The sequence below is a fragment of the Suncus etruscus genome, chromosome 3, assembly GCF_024139225.1.
Source record: "Suncus etruscus isolate mSunEtr1 chromosome 3, mSunEtr1.pri.cur, whole genome shotgun sequence".
Taxonomy (NCBI): domain Eukaryota; kingdom Metazoa; phylum Chordata; class Mammalia; order Eulipotyphla; family Soricidae; genus Suncus; species Suncus etruscus.
Genome location: NC_064850.1, coordinates 17,426,522 through 17,451,803, shown reverse-complemented (window position 1 = coordinate 17,451,803; position 25,282 = coordinate 17,426,522). Strand labels below are relative to the sequence as shown.

Genomic DNA, 25,282 nt, shown 5'->3' with positions numbered 1-25,282 from the left:
AATTATTCCCTCAAACAAAACCACATAACTCGATTTATCTAGGTTAGCCTCTCAAATTGAGGGAGAAACAAGGGAGGGCACCAGGACCAAACAGATGTATGATCACTGATAGTAAGCTAGACAAAGAGGGGACCACCTACTCTAGCAGCCTGGGGGGTGATGGTGGGGGATATGAGTTGCAGAAAGGGAACGGGGAAGGGGAGAGGATAAATTTGGTGGTGGGTATTCCCCTGATTCAATGTTAATATATACCTAAAATACTAATGTGAAAGAGATATAAGCCATTATGATCAAAATAAAAATAAAAAAACAATTATTGTTTATCTATTTGATTTTTTTGTTTTGTTTTGTTTTTTGTTTTTGGGCCACACCCGGCGGTGCTCACGGGTTACTCCTGGCTATATGCTCAGAAATAGTTCCTGGCAGGCACGGGGGACCACATGGGATGCCGGGATTAGAACCAACCACCTTAGGTTCTGGGTCAGCTGCTTGCAAGGCAAACGCCGCTGTGCTATCTCTCCAGCCCCTCTATTAGATAATTTTAATGGTTTTGCTTACTGTTATTTTTATTCCCTGAATGATTTTGTTATTCCCACCTCACCAGAATGTCTCCTCCCTTCCTTCTACCCCATCCACTTATATGAATACACTATTAAAAAAAGTTTCTAAACTCCAAATAACAAAAAAAGTGTAGGACCCGAACTGAGTTTTAGGACTTTATTGAGAAACTCACAGCCATTACCATGATAACCTTTTTCTTTTATTTATTTTGTTTGTTTGTTTTTGTTTTGGAGCCACACCCGGTGATGCTCAGGGGTTACTTCTGGCTATCCACTCAGAAATCGCCCCTGGCTTGGGGGACCATATGGGACACTGGGGGATCAAACCGAGGTATGTCCTAGGCTAGTGTGTGCAAGGCAGATGCGTTATGCCCTGTGCCACACTCCGGCCCACCTTTTTTTTTTAAATTGTGACTTCACCTTAGAGAAAGGACCAATTGCTGCTGGGAGGTAGAGGAAAAAAGAGAGAGAGAAAGAAGCCATGGCTGGAGCTGGAGATAGGAGACAAGGCACCTATTGAGCACATGGCCAGCCCAGGTTCAATCCCTGACACCACATTTGGTCTCTAAGCACCACTAGGAGTGATCCCTGAGTAGAAGTCTCTCTCTCTCTCTCTCTCTCTCTCTCTCTCTCGCTTGCTCTCATACGCACACACACACACTGCATCAGTGTTTTGCCTATGTATTTTGTCTATATGCTTATTGTTCATACTATTCTATCTCTAAGAGGCCTGGCAATTTTTTCATATAACTTTTTTATATCTCATAAGCTTTATTCCCTATAGGAATTGGCCAAGTAAAGTGATGTAATTTTCTTATACTGGACACTCATTTAGGTAAATGTTATCCCCTCTCATCCTGAACTTATCATTTCCCACTAATTAATGACTAAAATGCAGTTTCCAAAGTTCCATTTACAATTTTAAAAATTCATGGGGCCCGAGAGATAGCATGGAGGTAAAGTGTTTGCCTTGCATGCAGAAGAAGGTCATGGTTTGAATCCCAGCATCCCTTATGGTCCCCCGAACCTGCCAGGGGCGATTTCTGAGCGTAGAGCCAGGAGAAACCCCTGAGCACTGCCAGGTGTGACCCAAAAACCAAAAAAAAATAATAATTTCATAAATAATTAATAGTATTTCTGATCAAAGTTGTGAATGTTCTGAGTATCCTGATAGAACTCCAAAGCTTTGGTTACCCGGTAACAAACATAAACGGCTTTGGAACCTAAGAAACTGAGGAAGGCTTAAGATGCAGAACCGTGTATCCCTTTGAAGATAATCTCAGAAGAGATTACTCTGAAGGTAATTTTGAAACACTACTGCTCTACCAGTGTTTTCTTTTTTTTTTTTTTTTTTTTTTGGTTTTTGGGCCACACCCGGTAACGCTCAGGGGTTACTCCTGGCTATGCGCTCAGAAGTTGCTCCTGGCTTGGGGGACCATATGGGATGCCGGGGGATCGAACCGCGGTCCGTCCGAGGCTAGCGCAGGCAAGGCAGGCACCTTACCTTTAGCGCCACCGCCCGGCCCCTTTTTTTTTTTTAACCAAAGTTTTGGGGGGATTTTTTGGTTTACTTGGGGGGAGGTCACACCTGGCGGTGCTCAGGGGTTACTTCGGCTCTGCACTCAGAAATCACTCCTGGCAGGCACGGGAGACCATATGGGATCCCGGGATTCAAACCACCATCTGCTCTGGATCAGCTGCATGCAAGACAAATACCCTACCGCTGTGCTATCTCTCTGGCCCCATACCAGAGTTTATTTTTAGCAACTGCTGAATGATGACACTCAATCTGAAGTCACTGAAAAAGTTTTGAATTGTGTCCAAAAGGTCACTATTGCTTCAAGTTTCTAATTAGAATGATGATCTAGTAGTTGTCCTTGTGGGGAATTCTCTCAAGAAGTGCTGTGACCACTCCTAGCAATTCAGTGAATAGCGATTTAGTGGGAAGCTCAGGAATGTGGCGCTGCCTGTTTTTAAATAGGAGTCCCCTGGCCCCTCAGTGGTGCTTGAGGACCTCCTGCAGTGTTCTGGGGACTGGCTGGTGCAGACCTTTGTCCTAGATTCTTCTCTCTCTCTCTCTCTCTCTCTCTCTCTCTCTCTCTCTCTCTCTCTCTCTCTCTCTCTCTCTCTCTCTCTTCTCTCAATTGTTTCTTCTCTCTGGGCCAAACAGCTCACACAGACCTTTGTCCTAGATTCTTCTCTCTCTCTCTTCTTTCTCTCTCTGTCTCTCTCTCTCTGTCTGTCTGTCTGTCTGTCTGTCTGTCTCTCTCTCTCTCTCATCTTAATTGTTTCTTCTCTCTGGGCCAAACTTTTTTATCTGTGTTCAGTTAATCTGCAATGCACAGCTACAGCTGTCCCAACAGTTTCCAAAACAATTTCAGGAGACAACTGTAGATTGGGTGTGTGTGCACAGCAAGAAATGGAGATTAGAACGCTAAGGGTGGAATGAAGGGAACTTTCTGATGAGAAAGAGAATCATGAGAAAGAGAATTTGAAAGATGTCAGGTGAAAGGCCTTCAGGTTTTTAGAGTGAAAAGTCTGTGTCCCCTGATGCCACTCACAAACAAAAAAAATAATAGTAACAAAGCTTCCTTCATATATCCCATAGATACCACCTAGGGCTTCTCTATATGTAATTCTTTTTTTTTTTTTTTTTTTTTCAGTTTTTGGGTCACACCCGGTGACTCTCAGGGTTTTCTCCTGCTATGCACTCAGGTATTACTTTTGGCCTGGGGGACCATATGGGATGCCAGGAATAGAACCGAGGTCTGTCCTGGATCAGCCACATGCAAGGCAAGCGCCCTACTGCTGCACTACCACTCTGTCCTCTCTACATGTAATTTCTATAGAAATCTAAGGCCTCGAGGCCAGAGACATAGCATGGAGGTAAGGCATTTGCCTTGCATGCAGAATGTCGGTGGTTCGAATCCCAGCATCCCATATGGTCCCCTGAGCCTGTCAGGAGCGATTTCTGAGCATAGAGCCAGGAGTAACCCCTGAGCGCTGCCGGGTGTCACCCAAAAACCAAACCAAAAAAAAAAGAAAGAAAGAAATCTAAGGCCTTATTAAAATGAAGATTTCTAGGCCTCGCTCATAGAATCAATATTTTGGAAAATGGGACACTGGAATCTGCATTTGACAAGCTCATCCAAGGATCTTGATCCAGATCCTTTAACCACATCTAACACTGTCCCAGAAGCTAACTAATTGCCACTATGATTGGAGGTGAGAGCTTAGTATGTCTCTAAAACTCTCAAAGGATACTTTGCTAAGATTTGTTGCCTTTGGGGGCACATCTGGCAGTACTCAGGGGTTTCTCCTGGTTCTCACTCCAAAATTGCTCCTGGCAGGTTTGAGTATCATATGAAATGTTGGGGATCAAACCCAGGTCCGTCCTGCTTCGGCCACATGCAAGGCATATGCTCTCTCCTCTATGCTATCACTCTGGCTCCATATTTATTGGTTTTGTTTTTGGGGTTGTTTTTTTGTTTGTTTGTTTTTACCATTTTTCCCTTCTAGACACTTCTTTCTGCCTGAGCAATGAAAGGGATAGAGACACAGTACAAAGTTTAAGGTGCTTTCCTTGCATCCTTCAGGCCCAGGGCCACATAGGGTCCCCCAGAACACTATCAAGGGGCACTCCTGAGTACAGAGTACTGAGAAAGAAGATGAGTGATTACTCATCTTAATATTCAGTTCACTCAACTCTTTCTGCAGAATAAAGGAAAGTCTGGAAACTAGAGAGGTGAATGAAAGAGGGGAACTGAATGATGAATGTTTGAAATATCACTGGTTTTGAGACTGGCTTCCAACACCAGGTTTTTACCCTAAGGCATGTGGATAAACCTGTCCACCCCCACTCCTGCTTGTTCAGTCAAGTTCTAGAAGTACAGAGGGAATGTAAACAGGGCTGCTCACTAGTTGGCCTACAGGTATGCCATGTTTGACTAACTGTGGGAGGACACATAGTCTTAGACTGCCAGAGCACAAAAGTCTCCCATATCTTCCTTCCTGCTTTTAGTTGTTTGCTCTTTTGGGTGTTTTAGGGAGCACACTCAGGGTTTATTCCTGGCTCTGCACTCAGGCATTATACCTATCAGTGCTCAGAAAACATTTGGGAATAATCAATCCTAGTTGCATAATGTTGCATACTGTTGCATGCTCTCTATCCTATGTCTATGACCCCTACTTTTAGGTTGTTTTCTTTTTAATAATATCTTTATTTAAGCACCATGATTACAAATATGTTTGTAGTTGGGTTTCAGTCATAAAAAGAACAGCCCCCTTCACCAGTGCAGCATTTCCACCACCAACACCCTCCACCTATTTTTAGTTTCTAAGGATTGTTTTTGTTGGTCTGGGTAACATTTATGTTTGGGTAATATAGGACTTCTTGAGGCTGGAGCAGTAGTACAGTGGGTACTTCATACTGCCTTGTTTGCAACTGGCCCAGGTTCACTTCCTGGCATTTCATATCATCCCTCAAGTCCATCAGGAGTGATCTTTGAGCACAGAGCCATGAATAAGCCCTGAGCACAGGTGGGTATGCTCCCCTACGTATATGAAACCTCTAGAACCTACATGATATTGCATCAGTAGGGGGTTTGCCTTGCACAAGGCTGATCCAGGACAGACCTCAGTTCGCTCCCCGGCATCCCATATGGTCCCCCGAGCCAGGGAAGATTTCTGAGCGCATAGTCAGAAGTAACCCCTGCACATCACCAGATGTGAAAAAAAAAACCCAAAATATATTAAATCTCTATACTCTCTTTTTCCTCTAGATACTTTCTTCCTCTTTATAAGTCTTCTTTAGTAATTGCTGGGGACCTTAATATCTCTAAGTGTCCTCTAAGTGTATATAACAGTGGTATTCCAAAAACTTGCCTTTTGTTTGTTTATTTGTTTGTTTTGGGGCCACACCTGGTGACACTCAGGGGTTGCTCTTGACTATGCACTCAGAAATCACTCCTGGCTTGGAGGACCTTATGGGACACTGGGGGATCGAACCATGGTTCGTTCTAGGCTAGCGCTTGCAAGGCAGACACCTTACGCCCTGTGCCATCACTCCAGCAAAAACTTGCCTTTTAACTGCAGTGGGCTAGGTCGATTTTCAACCGTTTCATAACTGTTAATGGACACTGTTCTATGGCCCAGCGGTAAGTCAATAATAATAATTCCTCACAATTTAATAATACTTTCCAATTTGCAAAGAACTTACATAGGCCCTAGGTTTGAGTTTTATAGCAATAATAAATTAGAACAGACTGAGTCAGTCTTCAGTTTGGTAACCTGAGGCAAACTAAAGAGTATGAATCATGGGTCCAAAGGAGTATGTTTAGGAATGCAGATTCTGAATCAAAACCTTCACTCTTTTTTTTTTGTTTTTTGTTTTTTTTTTTGGTTTTTTTTTTTTTTTTTTTTTTTGGTTTTTGGGCCACACCCGGTGACGCTCAGGGGTTACTCCTGGCTATGCGCTCAGAAGTTGCTCCTGGCTTGGGGGACCATATGGGACGCCGGGGGATCGAACCGCGGTCCGTCCTAGGCTAGCGCAGGTAAGGCAGGCACCTTACCTTTAGCGCCACCGCCCGGCCCAAAACCTTCACTCTTGACAAAACCTTAATGCCCACTTTTTCATTTCTTTCCAAAAAATTAAACACACCAAGAGGTCAGATTTCCAGGGGGGGTGTCACACTCGGCAGCACTCGGGTTACTCCTGGCTCTATGCTCAGAAATCACTCCTGGCAGGCTCAAAGGACCATATGGGATGCTAGGATTCGAACCACCATCCTTCTGCATGCAAGGCAAATGCCCTACCTCTATGCTATCTCTCCGGCCCCTCGAATTTTTTTTTTGTTTGTTTGTTTTTTCGGGCCACACCCATTTGATGCTCAGAGGTTACTCCTGGCTAAGCGCTCAGAAGTTGCCCCTGGCTTGGGGGGACCATATGGGATGCCGGGGGATCGAACCCCAGTCCTTCCTTGGCTAGTGCTTACAAGGCAGACACCTTGCCTCTAGCGCCACCTCGCCGGCACCCCCTCGAATTTTTTTAAATCTTAAACTTTATTGATTGATTGATTGATTGATTGTTTTTTTTTTTTTTTTGGGTCACACCCGGTGGCGCTTAGGACCACTCCTGCCTCTGCACACAGAAATCGCCCCTGGCAGGCTAGGGGATCATATGGGATGCTGGGAATCAAACTGGGTCCCTTCTGGGTCGGCCACTTGCAAGATAAATGCCTGACTACTGTGCTATTGCTCTGGCCTCCAAGAGGTCAGATTTAATCTGGGAAAGACTAGAATAACTCAGACACTAAGGAGAGAAGCTATTGTGGTGGGTGTTAACTGTGATCACTAGTATCACAGAAAGATAAAACTCACTATGGGTTTAGGGATATAGCTCAACTGGTAGAGCATATGCCTTAGTGATGTGTAAGACCTAAGTTTGATCCTTGGCACCATGTGGGCCCCCACCCACAGCATTGCTGGCAGTGACCCCAGGTTCCTGAGCGTCACTAGCTGTTACCCCTATAAGACAAAGAGAAGGAATAGCTGGGAATTGAGAATTACTAGAATTTGGGCCAAGTGTGGAAGTGGGTTTTTTTCGTTTTCTTTTCAACAGAACTAATAGAAGGAAATACCCCTCCCTATATGGAAGGCCATAAATTGGGTCACACCCTTGCAGAACCCTGGCCTGCCAGCCTGAGTTGTCCCAGCTTTAGTTAAGGTCTTTTGAACACAATGGAAGAGAAAGTCGAGGACAATGTGGAATTCTGTGGTTTATGCTTCAGGAACCCACATGGGCTGACTTTCCAAGAAAGGCTGGGAGCAAAGGTGATTTTAAAAAATTAATAAACACTTCCTTTGGGCTTTTCTTTTGGTGGAGAGGCACACTGAGTAGTGCTCAAGCGTTACTACTGGCTCTGCACTGAGAAATCACTCCTGGCAGGCTCAGGGAACCATATGGGATACCAAGGATCGAACCTGTGCAAAGCAAATGCCCTACCCACTGTGCTATCTCCCCAACTTTTCATCTTGTCTTTTTCTCCCTGCACCACCTCCCACAGGGTCTCCTACCTTTTCCCTGGCTCCTCCTAACATTCCCAGTCTCTCTATCCAATGCTCCCCTTCCTCCTCCATCGCCTCCCCAGGTCCTCCCACCCCAGAGACCTCCAGGCCCTGGTGGAACCATGAAGAGGCCTCCGCAGAGCAAGACTTTCTGCTCCCGTCGCTACCCTCCGCAGCTCCTCCCGCCTCTGAGCTGGGGGATGAACCTCTCCCACATCCGACCCCAATCCACTGCTCAGGGCACCTCCATGTCCCGAGTGTCCCCCATCTTCCAGTTCAGCCCGCAGCACAGCATACACCTGCAGGAGCGATACCTGCAAGGTGCAGCCGCCAAGCTGACCTTCTCCCCCGACGTGGTGGCCCAGCGGGGCCTGGCCAGCTTCCCCTACCTACAGTGCAGCTTTGAGCATCTCTACGACGGGGACCCCATCAGGCAGCTCTGCACCAGAACTAGCCACAGTCACCCCAGGCTTCACCTTCGGCCTAGACTGCCTGAGTACACTGACAGCCACTCAGAGTGCACCAAGGCCCCAGCCACAGCCCAGGAGGTGCAGGCCCAAAGCCTGGCCCGGAGCAAACACCAGCAACAGAAAGCCCAGGCTTTGAGTGAGACCTCCCCATCACAACCCCAGCTGGCCCTGAGCAAGTCTCGGTCTCACGCAGAGGTGGCCCATAGGCAGGATCTCCAGCCCGAGAATTTGAGCCTGGAGAAGCAGGACAGCTGGCTGGAGCCCCCCGAGAAGGAGGCCAGAGTGTGGGAGGCCATGGTGCTGGCAAAGCTGAACAAACGCACTGCCCGCTGGATCCTTAACAAGCGCCCCTTGAAGCCGGGGACCACCCCCAGTAAGTGGCAGAATTTCTTGCATCACCAGTACGACTGGAGCCACATCAGGGATGAGATCACTTCGGACAGTCATCTGAAGCTCCTGGCAGAGCTGGAGAGGGAAGAGATGGCGGAATTTGAGTTGGAGACCCCACCTGCCACCCCGCAGGTAGTCGTTGAGGAAAAGAAGCCAGAGATGCTGCTGTCGGAATATTACAGGTAGGATGGTTTTGCACACACACACACACACACACACACACACACACACACACACACACACACACACACACACACACACACCCCTCTGGTCAGAACATGCCATCCTGTTATCTCCTGCCGTTCTACCACCTGCACCCAAAAAGCTACATTTCTTTTTGTCTTGGGGTCACACCTGGCAGTGTTCAGGGCTCACTTCTGGCTCTGCTCTCAGCAATTACTCCTGGTGGTGATATGAGGCGCCAAGGATCAAACCTCAGTTATCAACATTCAAGGCCAATGTTCTGTCCTCTGTATTATCACTCAGACCCACAAAGATCTTAAAGCAGGTTTCTGGGCCACCCTGCTGTGCCCATAGATTCCAAGTAGACTCACAGCCCAGTTGTACCTTTTAGTGGTGAAAACTAAAGAGAGTCTCTAGACTTTTACACCTTGGAGAGGCAAAATCACTCTAAGCCAAGAACCACTATCTCTAAAGAAACTGGATCTGGGCCTTTCCCAGCAGGCTGCATTCCCCTCCTGGTGCAGTCACACCCCAGTTACTGCTCCCAGACAGAAACCTCATAGTTCTGAGTTTTAGGACCTGCCTCACTTGGAATGAGCGACCGAAATGTCATTGACCTAAAAAATGACAGGACAGAAAACCCTGAGAAGGGCCAGAGTAATAGCACAGCCAGAGGGTGTTTGCCTTGCACACTGCCAACCCGGATTGGACCTAAGTTTGATTCCTGGCATTCCATATGGTTCCCAGAGCCTGCTAGGAGCGATTTCTGAGTGCAGGGCCAGGAGTGACCCCTGGACACCACTGGGTGTAGCCCACCCCCCAAAAAAAGGCAAAAAAAAAAAAAACCGAGAAAAGAGAATTCCTTCATTTTCTCACAGTATTTCTTTCTCATTCATAGATAGAGAGGAGATCTCCATGAATACCCAAAATAGCAAGTGGGAATCCATTTAATTGCTCATTTATTGGATTTCATTAATTGCTTCCCAGTACTCTCCAGTACTCTGACAAGAGCTGTGGAGATCTTAAAATAGACAGGGTCATTGTAGTAGCACAGTGGGAAGGGCATTTGCCTTGTACATAGCCAACCTGTGTTGGATCCCTGGCATTCCATATGGTCCCCTGAGCCTGCCAGAGTAATTTCTTTTTTTTTTTTTTTTTTTGGTTTTGTTTTTGAGCCAAACCCGGTGACACTCAGGGGTTAATCCTGATTATGCGCTCAGAAATCACTACTGGGGGCCTGAGCAGTGGCGCAGGGCATAAGACATCTTCCTTGTGCATGCAAGCCAAGGATGAACCACAGTTCGATCCCCTGGTGTCCCATATGGTCCCTAAGCCAGAAGCAATTTCTGAGCGCATAGCCAGGAGTAACCCCTGAATGTCACTGGGTGTGGCCCAAAAACAAAATCAAAAACAAAAAAATAAAAGAAATTTCTCCTGGCTTGCGGGGCCATATGGGACACCAGGGGATCAAACCAAAGTCCATCCTAGGCTAGCACACTCAAGGCAAACGCCTAATGGCTTGCACCACTGCTCTGGCCCAAGAAGTAATTTCTTTTTTTTTTTTTTTGGTGGTGTTTGGGTCACACCCAGCAGCGCTCAGGGGTTACTCCTGGCTCTATGCTCAGAAATCGCCCCTGGCAGGCACAGGGGACCATATGGGATCATATTGGATGCCGGGATTCAAACCACCGTCCTTCTGCATGAAAGGCAAATGCCTTACCTCCATGCTCTCTCTTTGGCCCCCCCCAGAAGTAATTTCTTTTTTGTTTGTTTGTTTTTGGGCCACACGAGGTGGTGCTCAGGGGTTTCCCTGGCTGGCTGCTCAGAAATAGCTCCTGGCAGGCACAGGGGACCATATGGGACACCGGGATTTGAACCAACCACCTTTGGTCCTGGATCTTCTGCTTACAAGGCAAACGCTGCTGTGCTATCTCTCCAGGCCCTCCAGAAGTAATTTTTAAGCGCAGAGCCAGGAGTAACTCCTGAGCACTGCCAGTTGTGGCCCAAAAGCATACAAACAAAAAAGAACAGTCTAATCTCTGTGTTTTTGTGCTACACCTTGCACAAAAACTCAACGTTCTCTTAGTTTTGTGCTCAGGATCACTCCTGGTGGAGCTTAGGGAACCATATCAAATGCCAGGAATCAAACCTGAGTAATACTGTGTCTCCAGCCCTCAGAGACCTGTCATTTAGAGGCAGCTGACCATACACTGACATTAAGGATAGAGTGAGGTCATGCAGGTGGCTTGTTCCCTTCTTTGAATCCTCCACCACCCCTAAACGTACAGTGTTAAAGGGTGTAGTATATGAAAAAGTTTCCATAAGATGATTCTTGGAATTGTTGTATATAAAAGTGTTTCCTTAGGATTGTTCTGTGACTATTGCCCCACCTAGCCCTTCCAGGTGGGGCGCTGTGGAGTTGGCAATAAATAGCTTGATGGACAGGGGAGAGGGGTCCTTCTGTGAAAGCTGCTGGCTGCAGGAGGATTCTCTGGCTCTCCTTGCCCAATCTTTTATACCCTATCCTTCTTGTCTGTGTGGATTATTATTTGCTGCGGATAAATATTACCAAGGTCTTCCCCCGAAAGGGGACAAGGGAATGGTAAGTAATTTCTCATTCTGGGGACTGTTCTTGGATTCACAAATACCCAGCAAAGTTAACAGCGAAGATACATTACAAAAGGGTGTAATGCAGGAAGCACGACCTCTCTAAAGGAGTGGCTGGAGGAGACAAGAAAGGAAGCTAGAAGGAGACCATCTGACAGTTTTTTATTCGTTTGGCACCCTGTTAGTGAGGACACTAAGCTCACACAGATATGCTTTAGGTACTCAAGTATGTTTGAGCTGAGCTCTTCCCTCTCTTGCCTTTCCCTCACTTTCTTTTTTCTACCAAGATTGCCCCAATTTTTGTCCCAAATGGAGAAAGCTGAACTTGAAACCTACAAGAACAAAACAACAGATGAAATCAACCAAAACAGAGACTCCTTACAGATCCCAGACAAGAGTTGCTTCCAACGGTTGGTGGTTCCCCGAGCTGGAAAGTTTTCTTTGGTCACAGACAGCGCCTTCGAACAGGAAATTTATTTAGGTAAACAGAACTAGGGCCCTGCGTGAGGAGTGGGGAGACCACCAGTAGACCCAGAAGCAGGGAGGTAGAAGGTAGCTGAGGGTTGAAGTGATCATGGATGAAAAGGTTGAAATGACTTGAGTGTTCTTGCAATAGCAACTGGTCAATAGCACAGAAGTATCTGGGGCGGGGAATTGTGGGGGGCAAGTGGGGGACAGACATGTTTCTGGGGAGGCAAAAATGATTCTCTCCCTCTTTCTCTACCCTTTTATCTTTTTTGTTTTGTTTTGCTTTGCTTTTGGTTCACACCCAGCAGTGGTCAGGGGTTACTCCTGGCTCTATGCTCAGAAATCACTCCTGGCAGGCTCGGGGACCATATGGGATGCCAGGATTCGAACCACCATTCTCCTTCTGCATGCAAGGCAAACGCCTTACCTCTGTGCTATCTCTCCAGCCCATCTACCCCTCTATCTTACTAAGGAGATAGTGGGGTGTGGAATTGTAAAGAAGACAAGACTTGGGACCAAGACTTTTGGGAAAATTTAGCAGCTCTTTATCCTTTCCCCTTCTCTCACTTCTAGCTATTACACCCTGGAAGGCTGTAAGGGACAAAATTCTAGACTTTGGAGTCAGGGAGCTCTGGATTTAAATCCTTTCTGCTAACCTTCAGTGAAGGTATCATATCTCAGAGCTGTTTTCACTTTATTAGACATTTACTAACCAAAATGCATTTCGATAACAGACAGGAAAGCATGTTAGGTAATGCTTCTTTCCCAACACTCAACGAATAGTGCAGGGGTCTCAAACTCAATTTACCTGGTGGCCGCAGGAGGCAAAGTCGGGGTGAGGCAGAGCCGCATAAGGGATTTCGCTTACCGAATATTCACAATAAAAAATCGCATTAGTGGGGCTGGGAAGGTGGCGCTAGAGGTAAGGTGTCTGCCTTGCAAGCACTAGCGTAGGATGGACAGCGGTTCGATCCCCCGGCGTCCCACATGGTCCCCCCAAGCCAGGAGTGATTTCTGAGCGCATAGCCAGGAGTAACCTCTGAGTGTCAAATGGGTGTGGCCCTAAAACCAAAAAAAAAAAATCGCATTAGTAAGAAAAAAAATTGCATTAAACATTTGCATACCCCGAACGGAACTGTTTGGGGTATGCGAATGTTTAATGCGATTTTTTTCTTACTAATGTGATTTTTATTGCGATTATTTGGTAAGCAAATAATTGCGAATACTGCAATATTTGAAGGCCAACCGCGGGCCACAAAATGTTGTATGGAGGGCTGCAAATGGCCCTCGGGCCTCGAATTTGAGACCCCTGGAATAGTAACTTCTATGCCTGACTCCCATCCCCTGCAGCAAAACACACACACACACACACACACACACACACACACACACACACTACATTCTGTTCTATCTTGATCTGATGCTTGGTCCCCTAGATGCATGATCCAGATTTGCTATTTATTCTTTCCTACCCATACATGCCCCTAAAATTCTGCAACTGAAAGTCTTCTCGGGATGTTTACCAACATTTTAATAAAAACATTTAAAACTATCAGAAAAAGAATTAGTTACCCTTTATTAGTTTCTGGCTTTTAGAGAGGCAAAATAGACTTTAGATTGTCTTGCTTGACTTCTGGTTTTCTAGGAGGCCACCAGTTCATATTTATAAGCAATAACTAATACATGTTAACTTATGCATGTTATCCCCAGTAGGTAAGGGCCTAGAGGAGGGAAAAGCTATTGGATCTGGTCTGGTCATTGAAAGGGGGGGGGGGGGGGACCAGGGAGGGAATAAAGAGTTCAGTGGAGAAAAAAAATGAAAATTTAGGAAGAGAAAAACAGGGAAGTGCTGGAAAATTCATGATTTCTTTATCTGTTCACAGATAAAATCAAGATTATCCATCCAATTGGTATGAAGAGAAATCAGATACTTCTGGAAAACCAGAGTCGATATAACAAACAATTATGTGAGATTTTCCCTCAAACCCCGGACAGGTGGACTTCTCAGCCAGTCCCTGAAGCACGTAAGCAGACAACTAATAATGGGGGATAATGATAGAGTGTGGGTATTTCTTTAAGGCCCCTTGTTTTCATTTTTTGTTTTGGGGCTATACCTGGCAGTGTTCAGAACTTACTTCGGGCCCCGGAGAGATAGCACAGCGGCGTTTGCCTTGCAAGCAGCCGATCCAGGACCAAAGGTGGTTGGTTCGAATCCCGGTGTCCCATATGGTCCCCACCCCCCCTTGACTGCCAGGAGCTATTTCTGAGCAGATGGTCAGGAGTAACCCCTGAGCACCGCCGGGTATGGCCCAAAAACCAAAAAAAAAAAAAAAAGGAAAAAAGAAAAAGAACTCTCATTACTATCACTCTGATTTATAAAGCCCCTTTAAAAACTGAGGTACCACCAGCATCTAGGGGAGTCCCTTTCCACTAGCAGAAAATTGCCTCATACCATTATAAAAGCACTAACTGCAACTAGGAAGGGGCCTATGTCGAATACCTGTTCAGTTTAAAGCAGATGAAATTTAGATGTAGCCAAGTACTTTAAAGCTATTACCAGTGAGGCAGACACCATAGGATTACTTCCGGAGAAGGGAGAGTAAACCACAATAGTATACTCTAACCTTTGCCCTCCTTTGGTTCTACCTTTCCACTCCCTTATTTGTGCCAGACTGTTTAAGTTTCTGTTTTACAAGTGCGGACATCAAAAAAATTAAAATAAATAGGGGCTGGAGAGATAGCATGGAGGTAAGGCATTTGCCTTTCATGCAGGAGGTCATCGGTTCAAATCCCAGCGTCCCATATGGTCCCCCGTGCCTGCCAGGAGCAATTTCTGAGCATGAAGCCAGGAGTAACCCCTGAGCACTGCCGGGTGTGACCAAAAAAAAAAAAAAATTAAAATAAATAAATAAAATAAAAATTAAAAAAAAAGAAAAAAACAAGTGCGGACAGCATTATTCAATTGCAAGACAGACTAGATAGGAGGCTCACAATGAAATAAAAGTTTTCTTCAGGGTCAGAGCAATAATACAGCGATAGGATGTTTGCTTTACATGCAATCAACTCAGGACAGACCAGGGTTCAATCCCTGGCATCCCATATGATCCCCGTGCCTGCCAGGAGCGATTTCTGAGTGAAGAGCCAGGAGTAGCCCCTGAGATCTGCCAGCTGTGACCCAAAAACAAACCCCAAAAAAGTGTTTCCTTCTAGAGACTGTGTCTTCCATTTCCACCATTCTTCTTGGTGTTACTGTTCAGATACCCCTCTAGCAGCACAGCAAGAATAAATAAATAAATAAATAAGTAAATTAGTGGGAATTATTATATATAAATGATAACCTGGAAAAAATAGAAAAATTCCTGGGATTAGATTTTTTTTCTCTCACTTTTATTTTTAGTGGGATAGTCAAACCACACCCAGTTGTACTCAAGACTTACTCATGACTGTGCTCAGGGATCACACCTGGCAGAGCTGGGAACTGAACCCCGGTTGATTACCTACCAGGCAGGTGTCTTAATGCCTGTATACTTTCTCTGGACTTCTCTCCCTTTTGAGTCAGATGAAATAAGTGGTAATTTTTACTCTTGATATTATCAAGAGTATATATATATATATATATATATATATCAGTGGGAATGGCCTCTGATCCCAAATTTGGGAGTTTCCTCAAAACAGAAGAAATGGCACTGTCTACTTAGCTTCAAAAAAGAGATTTATTGGGGCACACTGAGTAGGGTGTTTGCCTTGCATATAGCCAACCTGCGTTTTATTTCCTGCATCCTATATGGTCACCAGAGCCTGCCAGGAGTGATTTCTGAGTGCAGAGCCAGGAGTAACCCAGTGTCTTCTGTGTGTGGCCCAATAACAAAAAAAAGTGGGAGGTTTATTTAGTGAAATCTAAATTGTTGAAGTTGGAATGGAAGAAGTGGGTATTGAAAGATTAGAACTTGGGGCTGGGCGGTGGCGCTAAAGGTAAGGTGCCTGCCTTGCCTGCGCTAGCCTTGGACGGACCGCGGTTCGATCCCCCGGTGTCCCATATGGTCCCCCAAGCCAGGAGCAACTTCTGAGCACATAGCCAGGAGTAACCCCTGAGCATTACCGGGTGTGTCCCAAAAACCAAAAAAAGAAAAAAAGAAAAAAGAAAGAAAGATTAGAACTTTAGAAATCTGGAAATGTTCTTATAACTTTGCTTTCTCTTTCTCCATATAACTCTTCTGGGGATTTCTGAATCTCATTGATACTAGGGTGGAAAAAACAAGCTACAAAATAGCTATGATTTTCTTTTTTGCTATAAGTATATGTAACTTTAGAATATTGTCTTCTGTTCTTAAATTTCCAACAGTATTTTCCATAATTAGAAAAATCTGGGGCTGGAGAGAGCATCGAGGTGAGGTGTTTGCCTTGCATGCAGAAGGATGGTGATTCAAATCCTGGCATCCCATATGGTCCCCCAGGTCTCCCTGCCAGGAACGATTTCTGAGCATAGAGCCAGGCGTAACCCCTGAGCACTGCCGGGTGTGACCCAAAAACCAAAAAAAAAAATCTAAGTTTGAATATCTTTAAATTTTTGTCACTTGTAGCACTATTGTTGCTCCTGGAATTAAAAAAAAGAACATTGAGGCTGGAGAGATAGCATGGAGGTAAAGCGTTTGCCTTGCATGCAAAAGGTCGGTGGTTCGAATCCAGCATCCCATATGGTCCCCCGAGCCTTCCAGGAGAGACTTCTGAGCATAGAGCCAGGAGTAACCCTGAGCACTGCTGGGTGTGACCCAAAAACACAAAAAAGAAAAAAGAACATTAAAAAGAAAACATAAATAATATCTTAAGAATGATCAGGGGGCCGGGCGATGGCGCTGGAGGTAAGGTGCCTGCCTTGCCTGCGCTAGCCTAGGACGGACCGCGGTTCTATCCCCCGGCGTCCCATATGGTCCCCCAAGAAGCCAGGAGCAACTTCTGAGCGCATAGCCAGGAGTAACCCCTGAGCGTCACAGGGTGTGGCCCAAAAACCAAAAAAAAAAAAAAAAAAAAAAAGAATGATCAGGCTTGCTCTTTATGCCTCTGTTCATCCTTTGAACACGTACCCCGCTCATTTGCTTGTCTCTGGGTTTCTTTGTTTACTTTTTCTATTCTGTGAAATTTATGTTCTCTCCTGAAAAGTACTTCCTCTCTTTCTCTCCCTTCACTTCTTTCTAAGTCTGTTTTAGTTTATAAAAGCTATCTTACTTGGGGCTGGAGAGATAGCATGGAGGTTAGGCATTTGCCTTGCATGCAGAAGGATGGTGGTTCAAATCCCGGCATCCCATATGGCCCCCTGAGCCTGCCAGGAGCAATTTCTGAGTGTAGAGCCAGGAGTAACCCCTGCGCGCTGCCAGGTGACCCAAAAACAAACAACAAAAAAAACTATCTTACTTTACTAAAATGATAATAATAATGCCAATGACCCTCTAAATTGCGTCATCTCAAACTTTGACTTCTATGAGCAACCATGGTTAATAAACATATTTTGTTCTTAAATATTTATTAATCTTAAAAAAATCTATTAATCTTGGAGCCAGAGAAGCGGCGCAAGCGGTAAGACATCTGGCCTTGCGTGCACTAGCCTAGGACGGACTGTGGTTTGATCCCCCCCCCTCGCATCCCATATGGTCCCCCAAGCCAGGAGCTATTTCTGAATACATAACTCCTGAGCATCACTGGCCAAAAAAAAAGAAAGAAAGAAAAGAAAAAGGGGCCGGAGAGATAGCATGGAGGTAAGGCGTTTGCCTTGCATGCAGAAGGTCGGTGGTTCGAATCCGAGCATCCCATATGGTCCCCTGATCTGCCAGCGGCGATTTCTGAGCATAGAGCCAGGAGTAACCCCTGAGCGCTGCCAGATGTGACCCAAAAACCAAAAAAGAAAAAAGAAAAACCAATATATATATATATATATATATATATATATATATATATATATATTAATCTTATGAAATGTTTGCAGCCACCTTCATTTTCCTCCCTCATACCTCTTTACCATTGCCATGGCTTTTTCTGTAAGCTCACTCCCACGACTTTGGTTTGGTGCTGACATTTGCCAGGAACGGGCTGTGTTGCTCACAGGGAACGAGGGCCAAGATCTCACACTGTCCCACTGTGCAGCTTATAAACCTGTGAAAGGAGCCCGGCGCTGGACCGCCTTGCCCATCCCGGTCAAGGAGCTGGTAAAGATCAAGGAAGCTGAAGCACTCATGAAGACCAGAGGACTGAAGAATGTGGTTCATTTGCTGAAGGGGAATGTGAGTTGGAAACTGGAGGCTCTTCGGAAGATGCTGCAGGACTGGAAGACTGACTGGGCTCTGAGTGAGTGGAGGGGGCGTCCCTGGATAGATAGATGAGAGGGAAGTACCTTGCCCTGAGTACTGCCTAGGATAACTGCTGAAGGCCCAGAGCCAAAAATAGTCCAAAAGTACAGCTGAGTATGGCCAACACATGCAGACATATTTTTGTTTGGTTTTTGTTTGGTTTTTGTTTTTTTAATATAATTTTTATTTTGATCATAGTGGGGTTTTTGGGGTTTTTGTTTGTTTGTTTGTTTGTTTGGGGCCACACCCGGTGATGCTCAGGAATTACTCCTGGTCCTGAACTCAGAAATCACTCCTTGTTTGGAGGACCAGATAGGATGCCAGAGCTTCCAACCACGGTCCGTCCTATGCTAGTGCCTTACCACTTGCGCAACCGCTCCGGCCCCACACAGACACATTTTTAAGAATATTTCCCCCTTCTATTGTCTCTATTTTTTTAATTTTTTATTTATTTTAATTATGTGAACAATGATGCAAAGAAAGAGGACAAAATAAAGTTACAATGAAAGGGTAATCACACAAAAACAGAGTTCTCAGAAGAAATCCCCCTGCTGACACCTTAATTTTGATCTTACAGTCAAAGAACATTAAGTAAAATAAAACCGAACCCATGTACAATTACTTTGTCCCTCAAGTCCCCAGATTGTAGTACATTATAACATTTCTTAGCATACACCAAGCAATCTAAAGCCATAAACTTGAAGGCATAGTAGTTTTTTACATTTCCATGCACAAGCATATTAGTTCTATTGTCTCTTGACATTAAAGAAAAATAGAAATAAAGTTTTGGGTGGTTTTATTTATTTATTTATTTATATTTGGTTTTTGGGCCACATCTGGCAGTGCTCAGGAGTTACTCCTGGCTCAGAGGACCATTTGGAATGCCAGGATTTATTCCAGATCCATCCTGGGTTGACTGCATGCAAGGCAAACACACTACCACTGTGCTCCAGTTCCAGAAATAAAGTTTTTGTTTGTTTTTTGGTTTGGTTTGGTTTTGGGGCCACACCCAGTGACATTCAGGGGTTACCCCTGGCTATGTGCTCAGAAATCGCTCCTGGCTTGAGGGACCATATGGAATGCCGGGTGATTGAACTGCGGTCCATCCTAGGCTAGCTTGCACAAGGCAGGCACCTTTCAGCCTGCGCCATCACTCCAGCCCCTCCAGAAATAAAGTTTTTTTTTTAAATAATTTTTATTGTGATCAAAGTGTATTACAAATCTTTCACAGTAATATTTTAGGTACATAGCGGCATTGAACTCTCCCCTAGGTCTTTTTGTGGTGTCTGGAAACTTTCTGCTCAGTTGTGGCTTCTAAAAGCAGGCCTCTGGAACTAGAAATCTTGGTATTTGCACAAGTCATGGGATGGAGTCTAAGATAGAGTCTTTACGGTTTTAGAAGTTCTGTTCCAACCCTGGTGTTTTAATCAGTCTTCTGTAATTGGTGGTCTTAGTGTTTGTACCAATCCTAGGATGAAGCCTAGGATAGAGTCATTATGTTTCCAGAAGTTCTGCTCAGTTGCAGTTGTCTCAGTCAGACCTCTGGAATTAGAGTTCTTGGTTGTTGTACAGATCATAGCCAAAAGGCTAGGCCAGGGTCTTTCTTATTGGTCCTAGGATAAGTTCTGCCCAGTTGTGGTTGTCACAGTCAGTCTTCTGTAGTCGGTATTCTGGTTTTTGCAAAGTTCAAAGATGGCATGCTTCTGATTTCATCTTATCAATAGGTGATGAGATAAGACAACCTGCTCATAGATCAAGTTGTTGTCATTTTCTCATTGTCAGGATGTCATATCAAAACTGGCATATGTTGATGTCAAAGCCGTATTAAAAATGTCCCAGAGGAAGTTTGGTTCCTGGAGTGTTGCAGAGAACAGTGTCAGTTCTATGTCTGAGATCTAGGGTTCAGGGTTGGACGGTCACTGTCTAATCACATGGAGTCTAAGTTGGGTCCAAATGATATATGTTCAAGATGGGAGGTGCCCTGTATTGTCCAATGTATGAGTTCTTATCCCTAGTAGATAAGAGCTTGTTTCTATACGTAATATTTCCCCTTATTTAGTATGCCTTTGCAGAGAGGAATTGTGCCATATTATATTGTTGGTGCATTTGGAGGTGAGAGTACCAGGCTCCATCATCTCTGTGCCCTCAGAAATAAAGTTTTATAGTTAGTATTACACCTCTAAAATATATCTTTCTTAAATCTTTTTTTTTTAGTTTTGGGCCACACCCAGCAGCACTCAGGGGCTACTCCTGGTTCCCTGCTCATAAATTGCCCCTGGCAGGTTTGGGAGACCATATGAAATCTCGGGGTCAAAGCCAGGTCCATCCCAGATCAGCCAAGTACAAGGCAAACACCCTACCTCTGTGCTATCGTTCCAGCCCCAAACCATCAAATTTTGAGTCAGTTAGATCATGTTAACTAGAAAAACATTTAGGTCACTTTCTACTATATATCTGAGCCTTAAAGATTATTTCTTTGGGGGAGTGGGAGCACACCCAGTGATGCTCAGGGGTTACTCCTGGCTATTCGCTCAGAAATCACTGCTGGCTTGGGGGACCATATGGGACACTGGGGATCAAACCAAAGTCCATCCTGGGTCAGCTTCATGCAAGGCAAATGTCCTACCACTGCACCATCACTCCAGCCCCAAGATTTATTTCATTTTTACATTTATTTTTGTTTGTTGATATATAAGTATAAATAAAATTATTTTTAAAAATTCAGCAAAAAAGAAAATTTGTGACAGTTATTGTACCTTCCAATGAGGTCATTAAGTCATTGTCAGAATACTAAGCCGCTGGTTGCTCATTGATCTTTATGTTATTAGTTTTGTTTCTGAACATTAGGTGGCTTCAAATCCATGTTGTTGTCTAAAATGGTGTGTTCTTATTAGAGTGACAATATTGAAAAACTTAGAGTTGTCAGCCAGCTGCACATGTGGCCATATGGTCTGGAACTCCAAGCTCTGTGATTGATATTGCAGCATTTATAGGCCATAGTTTTGGCTGCCAGGCATTCTAGAAGTATGAGAAGAGACGGTGGGAGAATGGTGCCCATACTCACTCCAACAAAGTTTGGTATCTCCAGAGATCAGTGGTTAAGTGGTAAATTGGGCTTTTTTTTTTTAAGATAATTTCTATAGGTGCTTAGAAATTAAATAAGATCCATTTATAAATTAAACTTGATAATATATTGATTTCCATAATGTTATAATAATAAACAATATATCCAGTGAGACCCAAAAGGAAAGCTACAAACTGAAGTCTCATTATTTTCATTTCAATTTTAGCATGTCAGGTACAACATATAATTCACTAAATTTATTTGATGTCTGTATATGTTTCATATAAATTTTTTCCAGTTTTTATTATAATACTATGATTTACCAAGTTCATAATAAATTTAAGGCCCTAAATGTTCAAATACCAATCTCACCACCAGTGTTCCCAATCTCCCACACACCATCATAGCTTGCCTCTATGCAGCCACAAATTTACTTTATATTGCCTGTTAAAATACAAAGGCAAATGGAGTTATCAAAATTTAGATCAACTTGAGTCAATTCAAAATGATTTTTATCTTTCCATGGTATTACTAAAATCAGTAACTAAGGATTACTGGCTTTAGTTGGTGCTAGCTGAGCCTTCTGTGTTACTGTTTAGGCTCACTGAGCTTGGTAGATTACTATATAACTTTTCTATCCAATTTCCTATGATACTGCTGAACATGGTCCAGGATTTATAGATGTAAAACAAATATGGTGGCTTGAAAGTTTGATAAGGTTAAGTTGTGGAGCTGAGCTGTTTCTGTCAGAGGAGTATAAGGGGTGGTGTGTGTCTGCTGTGGTACCCATAGAAAGGGAAATCTGGTCTTTTCCTCTTTCTGCAAATGCCACAGAAGTATCAGCCTGAACTTGACCTGACTGAGAAAAAAATCAGCAGCCATTCTTTTCTTTGGGAGTATTGTGGACCAGATCATTTCTCTGTCAGGTAGATAGTGGTGCTGAGGTAGCATATAAAATTTTGAAAAACTTCATGAGGTTTTTGTTTTTTGCATTTGGGGGGATTGAGGGGTCACACCCAGCAGTGCTCAGGGGTTACTCCTGGCTCTGTGCTCAGAAATCGCTCCTGGCAGATTTGAAGAACCATATGGGATGTTAGGGATTGAACCCAGGTTCGTCCTGGGTTGTCTGCATGCAAGGCAAACACCCTACCATTGTGCTATTGCTCCGGCCCCTTGTTTTTTTATTTTTGGACATGAGTTTTTTGTTTGTTTTTTGGACCACACCTGGCAGTGATCAGGGTTATTCCTTGTGCTAAGCTCAGGAATCACTACTGGTGGAGTGCTGGATAGAGAATGCTAGGGTAAGTCCTGTGCAAGGCAAGTGCCCTACCCTCTGTACTGTCACTCTGGCCTGACTTTATGAATATTCATGTCATCCTGTGCAAGGCCATAATATCTTCTCTGTATTATTTCAATTTTAATATTTGTATGGCCAAGGTGATCTCTAACTTCTTTTTTTACTTATTTTTGTTGTTGTTGTTGTTGTTGTTATTGTTGCTGTTTTGGAGCCACACTGGGCAGTGCTCAGGGGTTACTCCTGGCTCTGCACTCAGATATCTCTCTTGGCAGACTCAGGACCATATGGGATGCAGGGGATAAAACCCAGGTTGGGGCCCGGAGAGATAGCACAGCAGTGTTTGCCTTATAAGCAGCCAATCCAGGACCAAAGGTGGTTGGTTCGAATCCCAGTGTCCCATATGGTCCCCCGTGCCTGCCAGGAGCTAATTCTGAGCAGACAGCCAGGAGTAACCCCTGAGCACCACCGGGTGTGGCCAAAAAAAAAAAAAAAAAACGGGTTGGCCATGTGCAAAGCAAACATCCTACCCACTGTGCTATCACTCCAGCCCCACCCTAGCTTATTTTTTATTTTAAAAACATGGGGGGGGGGGCAGCTGGAGTGATAGCACAGTGGTAAGGTGTTTGCCTTGCACACGGCCTACCTAAGGACCTGAGTTTAATTCCCGACATCCCATATAATCCCCCGAACCTGCCAGGATCAATTTCTAAGCACAGAGCCAGGAGTAACCCGAGTGCCACTGGTTGTGGCCCAAAAACCAAAACAAACAAAAATAAATAAACACATTTTTTGCTTTTAAAGCTACACATGGTGATGCTCAGGGCTGAATCCTGGCTCTTTTTTTTTTTTTTTTTTTTTTTGGTTTTGGGGCCACACCCGTTTGACACTCAGAGGTTACTCCTGGCTATGTGCTCAGAAATCGCCCCTGGCTTGGGGGGACCATATGGGACGCCGGGGGATCGAACCGCGGTCCGTTCCTTGGCTAGCGCTTGTAAGGCAGACACCTTACCTCTAGCGCCACCTTCCCGGCCCCTGAATCCTGGCTCTTTGCTCAGGGATCACTCCAAGCTGGTTCAGGGAATCACCTGGAGTGCTGGGGATTGAACCCAGATCGGAATTGTGCAAGGCAAACACCCTACCCACTATACTATCACTCTGGACCCATTATCCCTAATTTGAAAAATAAAAGAAAAAAACAGGACTAGTGCATTTGATTTGGTTGTTTAGTGATATGCTCAGATGTCTGAAGTATTTTGTTATTAATATTGATAAAGACCCTCTGGACATTTTTATTAACATAGTTTCCAAATAGTTCCTTTCCAAATAGTTCCACCATAAGAGAAAGTTAAGTGCATTTCAAAGGATGATTATTTGTTCCCAGAGATGGGGTGGTAAAACTGGAGGACAAGAAAGAAGTGAATCTCAAAAAAAAAAAATCACCAAATTTGGAATGCAAAAACATGCATTTTGATAGCTCAAAAGCACCTCATCATGGCCACTGTCAGATCTTCCTGAGCATACCAAATGCACGTTTCCAAATACATGCAACCATTATAATATCTATATAAATCCTCCCAAAGAAGGCAAATCTAAGACCTCAAATTTAGTGGTTCTTTTTTTTTTTTTTTTGGTTTTGGTTTTGGTTTTGGTTTATGGGTCACACCCGGCAGCGCTCAGGGGCTCCTCCTGGCTCTACACTCAGAAATCGCTCCTGTCAGGCTCAGGGGACCATATGGGATGCCGGGATTTGAACCACCGTCCTTCTGCATGCAAGGCAAATACCCTACCTCCATATATATGCATATATATACAATTTGTCAGTTATCTAGAGGAGGCAAATTTTCCCATAAGAAAAAAAAAAGTAGGGGCCGGGCGGTGGCGCTGGAGGTAAGGTGTCTGCCTTGCCTGCGCTAGCCTAGGACGGACCGCGGTTCGATCCCCCGGCGTCCCATATGGTCCCCCAAGAAGCCAGGAGCAACTTCTGAGTGCATAGCCAGGAGTAACCCCTGAGCGTCACAGGGTGTGGCCCAAAAACCAAAAAAAAAAAAAAAAAAAAAAAAGAAAAAAAAAAGAAAAAAAAAAGTAGCTACTTACCAAAATGCAAAAGCAGGGGGCTAGAGTGATAGTAAAGCATTTGCCTTGCATGTGGCCAACCTGGGTTCAATCCCTGGCATCCCATATGGTTCCACTAGGAGTGATTCCTAAGCTCAGCAGAGCCAGGAGTAACCCGAGTAAAACCTGTGATTAAAATTCAAAAAAGGGCCCGGAGAGATAGCACAGCGGTGTTTGCCTTGCAAGCAGCCGATCCAGGACCAAAGGTGGTTGGTTCGAATCCCGGTGTCCCATATGGTCCTCCGTGCCTGCCATCGCCGGGTGTGACCCAAAAACAAACAAACAAAAAAAAAGCATTGATATGCATCAAGAAAGTTCAAGTAAAAGAGAGAACTTGAAGGAAAAACAACAGGAGTTTTGAGCAGAGTGCCAGAACAGGAAGAAGGTTAAAGGACAATTCTGTGTTTCAGAGCACTGTTAGATGGCACCTCATGAACGGAATTCATGCACAGCATCCCATAAGGAGCTCACACTGACTCTGGATCCCTTGTTCTAACACTAAAATGTTGGCCCAGAAATAATCCAAGCTCTATTAAGAAAATATTTATCAGAGCTAGAGCAGTGGTGCAAGCGGTAGGGCGCTTGCCTTGCATGTGCTAACCTAGGACGGACCACAGTTCGATTCCCCTGCATCCCATTTGGTCCTCCAAGCCAGGATTTATTTCTGAGCACATAGCCAGGAGTAACCCCTGAGCACCAGATGTGGTAAAAAAAAAAAAAAAAAAAGG

At 44.6% G+C, this 25,282-nt stretch overlaps 1 protein-coding gene across 1 annotated transcript in view; it reads left to right on the top strand.

Moving 5' to 3' along the window:
- Positions 1 to 7,298: 7,298 nt before the first annotated feature.
- Positions 7,299 to 25,282, top strand: part of HEATR4 (HEAT repeat containing 4) — a 42,035-nt gene continuing 24,051 nt past the window's right edge. The window contains exons 1-5 of the mRNA XM_049770281.1: positions 7,299 to 7,391; positions 7,709 to 8,667; positions 11,563 to 11,756; positions 13,627 to 13,767; positions 17,879 to 18,079. Coding sequence (XP_049626238.1) covers positions 7,299 to 7,391; positions 7,709 to 8,667; positions 11,563 to 11,756; positions 13,627 to 13,767; positions 17,879 to 18,079 — 1,588 coding nt within the window. The remainder of the gene's footprint in view (positions 7,392 to 7,708; positions 8,668 to 11,562; positions 11,757 to 13,626; positions 13,768 to 17,878; positions 18,080 to 25,282) is intronic.